This window comes from Acanthopagrus latus, chromosome 7, assembly GCF_904848185.1.
Source record: "Acanthopagrus latus isolate v.2019 chromosome 7, fAcaLat1.1, whole genome shotgun sequence".
In the NCBI taxonomy this organism is placed as follows: domain Eukaryota; kingdom Metazoa; phylum Chordata; class Actinopteri; order Spariformes; family Sparidae; genus Acanthopagrus; species Acanthopagrus latus.
The window spans coordinates 14,605,133-14,621,497 of record NC_051045.1 but is presented as its reverse complement, the minus strand read 5'-3'; the positions used below and the strand labels follow the sequence as shown (position 1 = coordinate 14,621,497).

The 16,365-nt window shown below is 40.6% G+C and overlaps 1 protein-coding gene across 2 annotated transcripts; it reads left to right on the top strand.

The window, feature by feature from the left end:
* The first annotated feature begins 36 nt into the window (after nucleotides 1-36).
* Nucleotides 37-5,170, top strand: copz1 (COPI coat complex subunit zeta 1). 2 transcript variants are annotated; one of them, XM_037103549.1, is made up of 9 exons: nucleotides 37-152; nucleotides 619-687; nucleotides 1,336-1,417; nucleotides 1,509-1,600; nucleotides 2,431-2,486; nucleotides 2,602-2,679; nucleotides 3,682-3,733; nucleotides 3,824-3,862; nucleotides 4,532-5,170. In XM_037103549.1, the coding sequence occupies exons 1-9, from the start codon at nucleotides 135-137 to the stop codon at nucleotides 4,577-4,579; spliced, it is 534 nt and encodes a 177-aa protein (XP_036959444.1). In that variant the 5' UTR covers nucleotides 37-134; the 3' UTR covers nucleotides 4,580-5,170. The 2 variants fall into 2 exon arrangements, with proteins under 2 accessions (XP_036959444.1, XP_036959443.1); XM_037103548.1 differs by lacking the exon at nucleotides 37-152 and having other exon boundaries at nucleotides 577-687.
* The last annotated feature ends 11,195 nt before the right edge of the window (nucleotides 5,171-16,365 follow it).

Here is a 16,365-nt window from a genome sequence, read left to right as displayed (position 1 = left end):
CTTTGCCCTACACGTACGACGCACAGCCCTGCGTCGCCGTCAGCCAATGAGAAGGGGCCCAATTTACTGTACGTATGACGTAGCCCACGACTGCTGTCTTGTTAGTGCTAACTGGTTTGCTAACAAGAAAGAAGATGGATTCTCCCATACTGGTAATGTTAGACCATGTTATAAATGTATTTTTGGACACAGTATACGTATCATTGAAGCCTTCACTGATCACGGTATCACGTAATTGTATGTTGAGTTAACGAAGTATTGTCTTTTAGCTATCGAGCTAACTCGACTTACGTGATCGGGTTTGCCTGTGTTGGCTAACCAGCTAGCCTCAGGGAAGTTAGCTTCCTGGGGAACGTTGTAACTGTTATGTGTTTGTTGGTGATGTGGAAGTGTCATGTCATGCTTTTGACTTCACTAATAATCGGTCATCTTAAATGCTATATATTGGCGACTGCGGTGTAATTGTTTTTGCTTTATATATCCCATGTTAGCGCTTCACCGCCGCACTGACAGTTTGTTTGGTACTAGTTAGTTGGTTAATGTTTGATTCCTGACTTCGAAGTATGTTTTATTAGTTTTAGCCGCTGATTAATGAGTTTTAATAATTTACTTAACCAGGAACCATCCCTGTACACCGTCAAAGCAGTTCTGATACTGGACAACGATGGAGACAGGCTTTACGCCAAGGTATGGTGAAGAAAAGTGGAAAGTAAAATGACCCTCACTGGTTGACAGTTGAACTTAAAAGGATAAATCCTGTGATATTTTACATTTGTCTAAATAAAAATCTCCGTCAAAAATTCAAACCGACACCGCATTTAGCCTGTTACGAATTGTTTTTCTTTATAGCCAAAATAGCCTATCTCTGTGACATGGATCTCTGTAGTGCATAACACGTTTGCACTATGACAGGCAAAACATAATTATCATAAACATGGGGACGGCTGTTGTATTTTTGTCACTTATTAACAAACCCCTCTGATGCCGTAAATACTCAATAGTGCACCTGAATTTAAAAAGAAAATATTCCTGTATTGAGTGCTGTTTGCTAAAACAATGTCTAGTTGTTTTTTGGTAATTGTGGTGCCCTTGTAAAAACGAAACCATACAAATGTGACCCATTTTTGATACATTTACAAAAAAGCATATACCAACTGTGGTTTGTTTTGACAGACCCACTGATAATGCATTGTTTTTTAATTGACAGTAAGAACAAATACTAAATATCATCAGCCTAATCCTTTAATAAGTACATTTCAGATTTGTTAAAGGATGCTTGGTTATTGATTTACATTTCCATGTATAATAATGTACTTGCTTTACATTGATTGACAGTATTATGATGATACATACCCGACCGTGAAGGAGCAGAAGGCGTTTGAGAAGAACATATTCAACAAAACACACAGGACAGACAGTAAGCTGTGTTTACCATAATAAAGAAGTCACTTTAGTACAGCTTCAGTTCATGTCAGTAACATGCATTGTTGCTATATGTGTGTCCTCAGGTGAGATAGCATTACTTGAGGGCCTCACCGTTGTCTACAAGAGCAACATAGACCTCTTCTTCTATGTGATTGGAAGTTCCCATGAAAATGAGGTAAGCCTGATTTTAAGATTTTGTAACCGAGCATGAATAACTGAGAGTTGAAACCCAACTATTGAGCAATGAGCAAATCCACGCAAATTTTATCTAACAACAGTTAGTAATCCCATCCTGTCTCTTACAGCTAATGTGATGGTTTGAATCAGAGGAGATGACACGATGATTTTGACCACTGATTTTCCCAGTGTAATGTGATATTCCAAAGCACTAAAACACTTACCAAGCTTGAGCTGCGTCTTACAATTAGTCTGAATTTTACAATGCCCATACTGCAGTCATAAATTCTTTTCAACCTTTTATCAACTACAACTTGGTGTCATTATTGTGGATGTGACATTATAATTTAACCTATTTATAATTAAATCACTTTTTGATCATATTTCTACATGGCATACAGATTGTATACAGATTAGATGATGTGTTTATTATGTTTGCCGTATCAATATAGTGCTGACATTTTATGTTGTTAAAAAAATCTAAATAACAGTGTTTGTCAGTGTGAACTCATCAGTCTATATTTCCTTTTTTAATTTTACAAATGTAGAATTCTTATTTTGTAATTAAATTAACAATCCATAAGTCATCCATTGTAAAATGTTTTTTGTTTTACTTTTTATGTGTTTGTTATTATAACAGGCTGTTCCAATGGATGTAAAGTTTGCCTTAGGAAGAAAATAGAAGAGATGAGTTATAAAGAAAATATTGTTAACACCACAACAAGTGATTGTTTCGTGACTGATTTATTTTTATCCCCAGATGATAGAAAAACAATTGGAGCCCATTAGAAATGAACAGATTCTAATACATTCCTTTATTATCAACAGCTTATGCTTATGGCTGTTCTCAATTGCCTTTTTGATTCGCTCAGTCAGATGTTGAGGTATGTTTTGGCAGCTGTTCTTTATTCTACAAAACTTCAATTAAACTTTTTCCATAAATTTATTTTCGATGTTTGAAAGTTAAGCTTGACATGTGTATTTGTCATTACTATGTAGAAAAAATGTTGAGAGGAGGGCTCTGTTGGAAAATATGGAGGGGCTCTTCCTGGCTGTGGATGAAATTGTAGATGGAGGGTAAGTAAAAATTAAGCGACTTGAAACATTTGATGCAAAGTCATTTCTCGTTTGAAGACTGTGAAGTTAAAGCATGTTTTTCTAGTGCCACTTTTACATCAGAATTAGCACATATATGCAGGTTTATTAAACACTGTTAAATATGCTAAAAATAAGCGTTTATTTTTTTTCACACTGCAGGTGGACTAGTTTGCCTTTCAGGTTTTTTTTCCTATTTGTCACATTCACTGTGGGGAAATTAGTTCAGGGACAAGATTGGTAAGGGACTACTGTTAAACTTTTGGGGTTTTTTGTCTTCAAGATAAAGAAAATACATTGCATCCTTAAGCCACAGAGATACAGATGGGGGTTATAGATATTTCTGGAGGAATTTTTATATATCTAGATTTAGATCTAGATATATATGTGATATTTCTGATTAGGGCTGCACGATATGGTCAAAAATTGATCTTGCAGTTGGTTTGACAGATATCGCAATTTGCAATACAATTCATGATTATTATAGATGATTAAAATTTACATCACAGTTTTCATTATCATCGAAAAACCAGTAAAATTTTGATGATGTGGCATTTATCCCCGTGTCTGCCAAACAAACATGTTTTATTACAACTGGAGAACAAGCTTTGTGCACCAGAGCACCTCTACAGCACTACAAAATGTGATTATAACACTGTTTTGTGACATAGTTCTTGTGATTTGGATTTTGCACTTCATCATATTGCAATTTCAGTTATTTTGCAATCAGTTGTACAGCTGTATTTCTGATTGTGAAGAGTTAATTTGGAGAGGATCAGGTGAAACCCCAAATAAAGCAATAAAATGGTCTGTCCTTAACTGGGTTTTAAAAAGTCAGTCCAGAAAAAAAGACAAGGCTTGTTTTAAATGTAGCCTCCACAGTCAGCCAGGGCAGTCTTGGTGTGCATCTTGCATCCATTAGAGCAGAATATAATGCAGAATTGATCTGACTGCTCTTTTCTGTCTCTTTGCTGCCTCCTGCAGGGTGATCCTGGAGAGTGACCCGCAGCAAGTTGTGCACCGTGTGGCTCTCAGAGTAAGCCCCTTTCCGCTACACTCAGATATATTCAGCATAGTTTGATGTTGGTTATGTCATCTTGTAAACATGATATAATTGTTTCTGCAGGGGGATGATGTGCCTTTGACAGAGCAAACGGTCACACAGGTAAGAAAAACATTCCTTGCTCCTCTCTCTGCTATAAAGTTTAAAAGCTCCATTAGTTTATTGACTGTTAAAACACGTTACTACAGATCCTGTGAATACAAGGGCATTGTTACAGTCGTTCTCTTCTACTCCTACTTTGTCACTCGCCGTTAGCTTGTCATATATTGCACTGTCTTGTACGCATGACCGTGTACATGATTACTAATAACTCGGTGGTAGGTAGCCAAGGGTGGTTCCTGTCTTTAAGGTCCTACACGAGTCTGCCTGTGTGTGAGCTCCTTTTGATTAATGTTGTCATTTAAGAGGCCTGAGACTGGCTACCGCCATCCCTCCTCTGGCCGTGATTAATGGCTGTCCCCAATCCCCATACTTTATGGTTATGATTCAGCTATCATTCAATGAATTAAGATGATTAATTAGATCTTGCACAGTTCTCTTCATTTACATTACTCGCTCACGCTCCTTTGTTCTGTTTTTGACAATTTTGTGGAACTTTTCTTCAAGTTCTTTCCTTCAATCTCATCAGCAAAAAAGCGGTGCAGTTTTGATTTTGTGTTATATGATACTTCCTTGGTACCTCACACTGTAGCCATTCGTACTTAGTGATAGTGCAGTTAAATGTTTGTTTTTAGAGTGATCTGCTTGGCCAAACTTGGTTGTCTTCCACAGGTTCTTCAGTCTGCGAAAGAACAGATCAAGTGGTCTCTCCTACGATAGAGTCACTCCTGACCAGTCTACCAGTGAGCCGCTGTTCAGCCCAGTCTTCATGGCACTGATCCACATACTCCTATCCCTCCGATTTCCACTCCTTCAATCAAAGCTGTGAGGATCACCGGTGGCTGATCCAGTCACACTCCCAGGACTACTGCTTGACAAAGTTACTTTTTTTTTCTCTCTTTTTGCACAGGCTTGCATTGTAAGTCTTGATCAACATGAGGATAAAATGTGGTGTACATTCCAGTACCAGGGCCGGCCTGTTTTTGTTTCTTTGATTTGTCATTACAGGACCTGGGTGTTTTAGTAAACTGACCTATCTGTCTATGAAACATCGTTAAACCTCATTATGGCCTGTGGCAACATTCCATGTGTCTCCTTGAACAAGAGTTTAATCCTGTATGACAGCGCCTTGTTGTTAACTCCAGATTACTGTACAGAGTATTGAGGCACTACCTCTACCATTTAAACTTCAAAAACATTGCAATTAAAACTTCAAACCAGTACTGTTGTCAAACCTGTGATCGCAGAGGTATGTTTTCGAACAGAGATCTTCCATCATCTGATACTTTTAATAAATGTTTGTTGACACTGTTTTATGGTCAGCTGTGATGTGTCTTTACACTCCTTCTTTCTGTTTATTAAACCCTAGAGCAGATTTCATGCTCTTAAATTGTATGACATATTTTATATATGCGCAAAATGTGCTGGCTTTTAAGAGTTGGTGTTTCCTTATTTCAGAGATGCCATGCTACATGGTCTTTGTTCTGCAAGACCTCAGCCAGAGCCAGAAACACTAGAGCAAGGGCTCCATCTCCTGACGTCTGCAGCAAAGTGCAAGGCTGAGGTACATTACAGCTGTAGGCGAGAAGGTAGAGAAGGGAGGAGACTCACTCATGCGCTTATGATCAGGAGCTACCGCCGCACTATGTTACTGTGACATGCAGATAAGTTTTATGGAGTCATACTTGATTCATTTCTATTCTGTTCAGAGCCTCTTTGTGCATCATGAATTGTGTTCCTCAACGTGTGTGCAACCCCCCATCACACACTAGCCTCATACACTCATTTTGATGCAAATTAAGGGTACACTCCGGAGAGAGACGCATGTGATAATGGGCACTACATCACGGTGTTACCTGCTGCATATTACAGGAGAAGAAATGATCTATCTGTAGGTATCCCCATATGCTCTCAGGCAGATAACTTGAAAGGTATTTCAGGCCAGCAGAGATTTGTGTGGGTTGCCACCATGCCTAATTTGAACCACAAGCGGTAGCAGGTCTTGTTTCAGATCATGTGTCCTCCCTCCTCAGACGTGTCCCCGCACTGTACTTGGCATGCCGTGGCATGTCTGTTGGCCCGACTCGAAAGTCATTAAACCTCAGTTTGTATCCCTTTCACAAATTGGCGTATTGCCAGCTCATTTTTTCAGTTTCTCTCACTTATCTATGTCCAAATAAGTTTGACATCAAAGTGAGTAAATGCTCTTGATGTAGAAGCAGTCTATGGCTTGGAGCAGTTTTGCAGAATTGATCACACACATAAGTGGAAATGTTGGAATGCAGAAGGTAAATTACAGCATTTCACTCTTTATTTGCCCGATGGGAAATTTAATTAATCTTCCACTGTCAGATAATCAGCTAAATCTTTGTGGTTCTTCTTTGATGGAAGCAGTTTCTTTCAATCACAAACATGTAGGATAGAAAACAGCATAAAGAAATGCTTAGATAATATTGAATTTTAATCGTGTGCAAAATCTTTATGCTTTGTTTCTGTTATAAGTAAAATACATGAAGTTTTCCAGGCCATGGCACTTAATTGATTTCATTAGCTCAGCTCATGTTAGAAATATAGTGAAATAAAAGTACTTTAATTTTACTTTAATTTAATTTCTTATATTTTTGTTTAATGCACACAAGGTGCCCAACCCTCATAGGTTTATATAGACACCAAAAGTACGGTTACAGCAATTAAATGTTCAATTATTTTTAATTTAATTTCAAAATTACAGTTTATGTTGCAGCTCAGTCCCAAACAGGATAATGTACCTTCACTTCCAAGCCTGACAAAGGATACAAAAAATGGTTCCCTTCTTGAAGCAAATCTGAATTTTTTTACATCGTCATTTAGCCAAAAAAAAAACAGTATAAATGGAGGATATTTTAGTTAAAAGTACATCCTTTACATCCTCGTATACAGAATTTCACCTAACTCACAGAACAGTCTGTCCTCCTCGAATTTGCATTAAACCAAAGGTTAATGGTGATGTTCCTGAATGCAACTGAGCATATAGGGATCTTTGTTTTTTGGTTTTTTTTTGTTACACATAAGACACTGCATTGTAGCTATTCTATGTTAAACAGTAACTTCCTCATTGTTGCTTATATCACCTATCAACAGAGCATGTATCCCTAAACATGAGAAACAATTTGCTAATGATCTCCTGAATACCACAAAATGACCTCTGCTGTTATTTAGGTTTAATGTCTAAAACACTGCAAAAAAAGATAAATTTCAATCACAGTTAACTGCTGGCAGACAGCAGCTGATACAGAACAAAGCAGCAGAATGTGTGTGAGTGTGCCTGGATGCAAGCATGTGGGTTGATGTTTTCACATAACAGAGAGGGGTGTAGTGAATGAAACTGTTATTGGCTCTGACCTGTGGACCTATTGTCTTGGCTGTGCTCCAGTTTGATTCAGCCCCTGAATCTGGGGCTCTTTATGGCCGCACAGATAGCATGAACGGAGTCTGTGTTGATGCCACTCACTAAGTGTTTTTACTGGAGAGAGGGCAGTAAGAAAGGAACAAGTAATCATTATAAATGGACTCCATTATCGTACCAGTTTACTGTTATCGCACCAGTTTGTTGGTATAATGAGGACAGCTTCTGTCTCAGCGTGTGGTTTCAGTGAAGGGGAGGAAACATGAAGGTTAAAGAGGACGAGGTTAGCAGAAGCAGACAGCAGTAAATGTGATTAGACGAGATCCCAGCGAGGGCATGGCGGGAAGCAGAGGGGGTTAAAACAGATCCCACCCAAGGTGCTTGTCCAGACCCCTCGCTTTTCATCAAGATAGCCCCGCAGCAGCATCGAGGGTGCTGTGACTTGCTTTCATCCACTAATTACAGTTGCACCATCATAAAAAAACAGCGAGGTAATTTATATTAATTATACAGGCATGAGTATAACAGTTTGAAACGCCATGGCTTGACATGCTGTACATAACATGCAGTAAAATTGTCAGAGACGTGTGGGCTAGAGCCTTGTAATTGATCGATGCATACAGTGAAAGAGTCTCTCTCTTTCTCTTCGGTGTGTGTGTGTGAGCGCACTGTGTGAATTAGAGTCTATAAATTATCATCATCTGTAAGCTTACAGAGTCTTTATGTCATAGTCAATGGGCCTGAGCACCCATCCAATGGCTTGCCCTGCCGAAGAGAAACAACACTGGGGAAAACAATGACAGCATGTTGGATCCAATACAGTAAACATATTAAAGGAAGTGCCATTATATTGTCTGAGCAGGACAAAGGCCAAGACCCACATGATGTTTAATGACCCAGTGTATTAAAATTAACAAGGCTATTTTGCTTCTACGGCCTTCACATTTCCAACCAGCAGATAAGACTTATCGTGATGACGTTAACATGTTTTGAAAAAAGAGGAGATCATTACATTTATCGTCGAGCTGCATTTAGTTCCATTTTAAAAATGAATTAAACCAGCATCATATCTGCAGAATCAATGTTAACATAGCATTTTGAAATAGGTCATTAACGGCTGCTGAAAGTGCGCGTGGTTGTGTGTGCGTGCATAGAGGAAGAGGTATGAGCCCAGGCCTACTCCCTCGCTTCAGCAGCATCTCAGCAGCCTGACGTGGTTTATGGCCCCAGTTGCCCTCTCCGGGTCTGTTTATGGATTCCCATAGAATAGAGAATCATGGCCGCTGGAGGAAAAGCCAGCCAAAAACAACACCTCCACCACTGCACTCCTGCCTGCTTTTGCCATAACTCAACACGTTGTTTATGTTTCTGAAGCAAAAAAAAAAAAGTATTCATAGTAATGACATAAGATGACTGTAAATTCTGATGCTAATGTTTAATTTTTTTTGTTGATGTAAGATAAAAATGTCACCACAAATGTGGCTGGTTTATTGGATGTCGTTACAGGTTGCTGAAAAAATTGTGGGCTTTGTTAAGGGAAAGCTTTTTTCTTTGGGTTGGAATAGCATTGCCTTTGCAGAACCAGTTCTTTTTATGATGCCTCTAAGATTTATTACATGAAAATGTTCAACTTTGATAGGATAATGAAAGTGCACCACCAAGGGCATTGTTAATCGAGGAAATATTCTACCTGATGTGTTTTCCCTCTGCTGTTCTCACCGCAGTTCTCTTGTGCCAGTGCAGTGCATTACTCTTTACTTAAAGTGTGCTTCAGAAGAGTGATAGTGGAGGCGAAAAACACTCTATGGTCAAAAGCTGGTGCTGGTTAGATGCAGCAGCACCATGTTGTGTTTCTCCATGGCAAAACAAAATCCTCAGACATAGCTGCTCGGGTCTGCTGTGCTGCAGGGGCAACTCATCATCCTCTGAAGCTGCACAACTGGGGCACATCTGGTTAGTGGATGGGCTCCGCCGGACCCTCCCTGTAATCCAGAGGGTAGCGTTTAGCCGGGGCGCCTGCTGACTCTCCTGATGGTGCAGTGTCATGGCAGTCAGAGGTTACTCGGTTACTGCTGTTATCAAACAGTCAACACTAAGTTTTGGTGTAGCAATGATGCAGAAGAGCACTAAAGAAGGGCCATCAGTCATTTTCACTGTAGACATTCAACATCAGACGCGGCCATGCTGGTTGTAAAGCTTTATGAGTGTTGCTGCTGGTGTTATCCAACTCCCACTGCATCCATCAGGAGACATATAGTCTGTTTCTGCTGTTTTTTTTTTCTGCTCACATTTAGTCTTGTTTTGCTCGAAAAAAATTCCCCTGCACACTTTCCACTGTTAAGCTACAATATGTGAGGGTGTATTTTTGCGTCAACTGGGGCCAAAGAATGAAAAGAAAAGCATTTTCTCGTTGCATAGCTGTGAACGCTCCGTTTGTTCCCTCCTCCCTCTGTCATCCACTCTTTCTCACTTTCTCCCCTCCCTCCCCGTGGATTCCCCAACCACACCACAACACCGTTAACAGACGCGGCCCTGACAGATTTACTGCCATCGTCTTTCCATTGGCCGCCAGCGTGACAGCTGAGATTTAGCACTGCCTCCTCATTGGCCAAGATTCGACAGGTTAATTTATGGGTGCACTGTGATTTGATGCCTCCTGCCTTTGAAGTGAGTTACAGCTCTGTCGCTTATAGGACACAGAAACGGTGTCAGGTTGCAATCGTAAAATCTTATCCCTGAAGGGGGGTGGCGCTGGAGTATAATAGTCCTGACGTCATGAGAGAAGAGACCTTCTTGTGAGCACAGAGGGAGAACAGAGAAATGTGTGATGGGGGGAAATACTAGCAATCTATCCAGAAATGCTTTCAGTGCTTCGAAGAAATATTTTAAAAATCCAAGTAATGTGTATGGCAGGACGTGTCTGCAAGCATCCGGGCACATCTTTACCTCTGTTTTTCAACCTGCACGGGAATGTGCATTTGTCTTCCTTCTTCTCTCATTCCACAACTCTCATGATCAGCAGGTTCTTGTTTGACTTGGGAGTCAAAAGATCCTAAATCACATGTCTATCGCATGTCTGATCAGCAGCAGCGAACTGCCAAAGTCACTTTGACTACTGTATCTGCTCACTGCAGCCTCAGTGTTCGTGCAACACCATCATCTATCTGCAGCCTATCTCTTCATCAGCCTGACAGTCTGTCCTGACAGGATCAAGAAGAGCGAGAATGTGGCCCTGTAACAGCCTTGACCCACGGAAATCTCTAAGGGTAAAAAGCTTGGCTGCCCCTGCCCTGTCTATCAACCCCTAGTGGATTCATGCACCGTTTCCCTTGGATATCAAATCCCTCTCTTTACTCTCTCACTTCACACTTGAGGTCGTCTGCTCGAGTGGAAAATTGTCGGGAAATAAAGAGACTGAGGAAAGCCCTGGACTTGCCTTGTCAAGTGGCATTGCGTAATTTCACCGAGGACCTTCTCGTGAACTTGATAACTTGGGGTTACACAGCGTGCCCTCTGACAATGTGCCATGTAAGAGAAAGAAAACAGGTTTTACATCTTAAAGAGACATGATCCCTCTGAACTCAGGGGAATGATGGATAGTTTGGCGGTGTGTTAGAAGAGATGAGACAAATATACCTGCCCAGGGTTAACCTCTTCAGCGAGGTCTTTTCTGCAGAATCGTGCTATTTGTGAACCTCGCTCTGCTTTTGTATTTAATTTTGGACCTGCCAAATCAGATCCCGCACCCCCAGCTCTGCAGTTCTAGCAAAGAAAAGCTTGCTGAAAAATAATATTCTGATTCAATGGGTGGATAGTTCCATTTCCATGTCTCACTATATTTGTAAATGTGTTTCTGGTCTATGGAACTTAAAGGTTGTGGCTTCCCAGATAAATATGTCTCCCCACAGTGCAGTGAGCATGCAGCACCTCTGAAGGCCAAATATGGACTCTTCTTGTTGTGGCTGGTCGGTCGTTCCCCAGAGAAGCAGCTCAGTCCGAACGTGAACCAACAAGCTGTGGATTAATAGGGTGGCATAAGGCCAAGGCATGTTAATGTATCTGTCGAGGCTGAACGCACCTCCATTGGAAAGTGATTTTTACACAGTCGGCAGGGCACCGGGGCATTCATCCTGTCAAGGGGAATGTGGATGACTCTGTGTGGCGAAATAAATCTCAGCAACAAGGTCCTGCACAACTGAACTTGATCTTTGTAAATACATCTGCATACACTGCAAAGTGTTGGCAAAGGTGTAAATGGTAGAGCAAGAAGCCCTCATATACAGCAGCCTCAGGACCTCCTCCTGATCTTGTGAATGCTGTGAATGACTAGAAAAACATCTTCTTTCACTCAGGGCTGATATTGAGTGATGGTGTGGATTCAGTAGTAGAAGCCTGCTGCTGTATTACATTAGAAAGACATACATAAGCTGTGTAATGCCCTGTTCAGCCACTAACACACACTAGCATCTGGCTTTTGTCTGCAATGTGAATGTGTACAATAGGCATTGACTCCTGGAGTCAATGGACTCTGCAGTAGCCACTGGTATTTATCATCTCCACCTTGGATTGGCTGTAATGTGAACACAACTCCCAGGTGAACACTGAACATATTGGCCACTCTACAGGCGCGATGCTTTGACGTGTGTTGTCAAGTTAAGCCTGCTGTCTCGTTCCTTCTTTTAAATTCGTCTCTGTTCAGGAAGTGCTCGAACACTGTCGGTTTCCTCTACTGTTCCCTTGTGAAACAGGAAAAATACAGCAACGAAAATTCATCCACTGGCAATGTGAAAGGACTTAATCACGTGTTTTAGTGAGCGCTTTAAAAAACTGGGTATAATAGAACTTTTTCACAGTAGACATTTTGGCTCGTCATTGTGTGGAAAGGGACAGGTGACACTCACATTATTGATTATTGCAAGATTTTTAAGATACATCACCGTACACAATACATATATTTAGCTTGAAATCTCTGCATAAATCCTAGGAATCATAAATGCTAGGACCAAATACCTCAATGTCGATACCGGGACAATATTGTCGGGATGAATACAATAAAATATTAGATATATAAACACCAGTAATGTGGATGTAGTGAAAAGTGAGTAAAAGTAAGTATTGGAACAAGTTAAACAGTCTGATAACTTAAAAAATCACTTAATCACTTAACTCTGATGCAGCCTTTGAAATCAGGAAAAGACAACACTTATGCTATCAGAATATAGCAATATCCAAAATCTGAGATGATATATAGTCTCATATCACAGTAATGATATAATATTTGTATACTGCCCAGCCCAAATGTTGTGACAGTGGAACTGAAGCATCTCCTGCAAACTACAATTACTCACTTTTTTATTTACAGCTGTGCTTTTCCTACGATACCATGCCACAACTACTTCTGTGACAAAGGGCACGAGGGGTCGCTTGTTCAAAGAAATGTTGGTCAAGCTTCTGGTTTTTTTTCCCCAACCGGTTTGTCTTTCAGGCTTCTCTCTGTATTTGTATCCAATTTAGCCAAACTGCAAAAAGTTAATTGTGAAAAAAGTTCTGCAAGCTCTGACTTGACTGGAGATTAATTTTCACGTATGAATATTCATGATATGAATGTATCAAAATATGCAAGTAGGCCGAACTTGTCTTTTCCCCTGTTGCCAGTCAGATGGGTTGATGGCTTTCGCTTCTCTTCTCCTCTGTGTCATATTTTGAGTACAGGGACTGATATGCAGAGGCTAATTAATCTTGTTGAGTTGCACTAATTAGAAAAGTACTGGCAGACGTGTGAATATGGGACAGTTTGTGACAGAATAGTCCCCATCAGAGATGCTGTGTGAGGCAGGTGGCTGGCAGACATCCCATCGGTAACTTTCATGTGTTTACTAGACTTTGGTAACAGTGGCCCCCTGGCACCTTGAGGGTCTGCACACATCAAGTTTGTTTACACTCTGGAAGCCATTTTGTCCATCTCAGATTGTTGTAAAATGGCTGCCGTTTGCCAAGACCCTTCACTTAACCCAGCTGTTCTTTAATTTTACATCACTAAAGTTCTCATATTGGTGCAGGATGCCTTTTGGTTATAAGGCGGACCAGGATTGAGCTACATACATAATTTATCTCTGAATAATAGCCCCCAGTATTAGAGAATATTACAATATTTGGTAATCATTAATAAGTAATGCACTCACACCTTCACTGCTCATTGTTTGACGAGAACTTTAGATTGATGGTGAATTCTTTCATGCAATATCAAATAATTATTGAGCGAGTGTGATAAGTCAAACTGATGTTTTTACATTTATGCTAACACAGCTGAGTTAAAAAAACATTAAAATGAGTGAGTGCAACAACGAGGTCACGTTCACAGTGGATTCATATAATTCCTGGCTCTCTCTTTAGTTGTTCTTTACATTTCCTTTCATTCGTTCTCCGTCACATCTTGATCGCCACGCTTGGCTCGTGTGAGCGTTGGAGGACGTGCTCACTGAGGTGTCCAGGAGAAGGGGAGTAACCCGGACAGAGGAAGTGAAAATTTAATGATCAGCAGCAGCACCACCACGCTGACGGCCATGGAGCACCTCAGACAGCTTAAATATCACCGCTAATTAACACAGAGAGGTGGGCTGTCATTGGCATGATGGATGCTCGGGGGGGGGTGTGTGTGGAGGGGGCAGACCGCTGCTTTCAACCAACCAGCGATTCCTTTATTAATCAAAGCCTGAGATGAAAAGGCTCTCCCACACCTCGGGGAGAGGGAGATAGCAGGAGCTATTGTTGGGAGGGTTTCAATCATCCGCTGTACGCCTGTGATGTATTTGATCAGGGGGCATCCAAACATTTGTAGGAGACAGAACGTTTCTCCTGCTGAACGCTTGTTTTTGTAAACCTCTGAACCACCCATATGTTTACAGAGCCACAGTGTGAGCAGTCAGCTTAGATTTACTAGTTATTTGGGAAAATTTCTGTTTGGACGACCTTTTTCTTTTTTGTTTTTTATCCCCCTCTGACAGGAGAGGTGAGCATGTAGAGAGTTGGCTATCACTCTCCAACAGAGCTCTCCTCCCTGATAGAGTGAGCCAGACTGAGCAGCACTCCCACACTTTACCTCCGGACTGACTCCATGATCAGTCTGTCTCGCAGAGATGATTTCGAACCTCGATGATTTCAGCACTTTGTGTATGAAGATGGAGTGTTATCTCCCCCGCTCTGGTCTCCTCCCCATCTACCTCACTTAAAGGAGGTCCATTGTTAAGTGCCGGGGGCCTGTGGGTGCTGTAAATCAGGCTACAGAGGGAGGGGATGTCTCCCATGGGGGAAGGCGCACACTCCCAGCAGCCTTCAGGCTGATCTCATCCTGCCAATCCTAATGCTTTAATTAAGGAACTGGTCAATAGCAAAGAGGAAGGTGCTAAAGGGTATGATCTGTACTTCCTAACGTACGACTGATGTGGCAATACCCATGCAGGCCAAATGACGGGGCAAAGTACTTGGAGAAATTCCCCACTCCTGTCTGAGGAATGTGGGGATCAGCTATCAACACACCCAATCTGGCACATATACTTCTCAACACCAACTTTTATAACAAATCATGTTTTTGTGTATATATATATATATATATATTCCTGTAGCGTAGAGGCAGGTACCGTCTCATACTCATTGTGGGAATGTTCCCTGGTTTTTACTTTTTGGAAAGAAGTTGTTGGAAAATTGGGTTGGTAGCCTTGAGAGCTCCTTATCAGAATTTTGGCAAATTTGTCTACTGGCAGACAGATCAGAGTTACCATCAGGAATTTTGTTTATCATTGACAGGTTTCATCACTGCAGCCAGAATTATTGTTCACCACTGGAAGAGTCAGACTCGGACAGAGTTTACCAACTGGGTTAGGCAGATGACTGATGCCTGTTTTGAACTGAGGATGGCCAGATTCAACAATGACGAAGGAAAATGTTCATTCATCATCTATCACATATTATGTATAATTAATCTTTATTTAACATAGTTGTATAGTTTATCCTTGTATGTTCTTCTTTTTCACATAACATCTGATAAATCCAAACTTTAAAGAGGCACTATGTAGTTTTGGAGAAGAAATTCAAAATCAGAATTGGAATGTTGACAATATAAAGAGGAAAATAAGGTCCCCAGAACACTGTTTGAAGCTAGAAAGGTGGCAGGGTCCGCCACCTATAAACTATCAAGCTGTGTTGTACTTTAAAATAAGTCTATTAAGAATGTTTATTTACTTTGACTAAAATCGGTCAATGAAGATCTTTCTCTTTTGATTCAAATTTATTCCCCCAAACTACATAGTGCACCTTTACACTTGAATGGCACTCAGTAAAGCGCATACCTTCGCCCAGGCCCAACAGTCCCCTCAAACAAACAATTCAAACAAGCCCAGTCCAATATCAAACTCAAGTGCCCTCTATCACTCTAAATATAACACCAGCCATAACTGCTTTCCATCTAGGATCCACTTTAAATTGTACTCAATGATAAATACCTGCCACATAAAGAAGGTTCCCTGAGAAATGAATGACAATGTTGAAAATATCCTATTTTGCTTTGTGAAAGAAAGTGTAAAAAAAATCCCTTCATCCATCCTTTCATCTAGATCTGCACCAAAAGTTAATGAGCTCTATTCTGGTCCAAGACCCATCCTCCATCCAGGTTATGTGGAAATGTGTTGATTAGTTTTTGTGCAGTTCTGCTATCAAACAGAAACCCGGCTGAAAAAAGAAGTAGAAGTTGTGATATGGAATTCTGAATCTGGGTCATATATGCATTTCCAAACAACTCCATGCTGTTATATCAGTGACTGACTTATGGAAAATATGTATTGATATTTTATCGATCCAGCCTTAACGATAACTACATAAAGGCTCCAGAAAAACTACACAGCACTTGGTGTTGCATGGCGCATGCACCATCTGTTCCTTTTAGTGTCTGAAGAAAAGTAACACAGTAACTTGGGGTACACCTCCCTCTTGTGGTGCAGGCAAGGCTTTGTGAAAACCAACCTAAGTGCCAAAACTGTATTGTGGTGTATATTTGAAAATAAAATAAAATAAAATAAAATAAAATAATTTAAAAAATCACTGGCAATTGTCATTAGCAATGGATTGT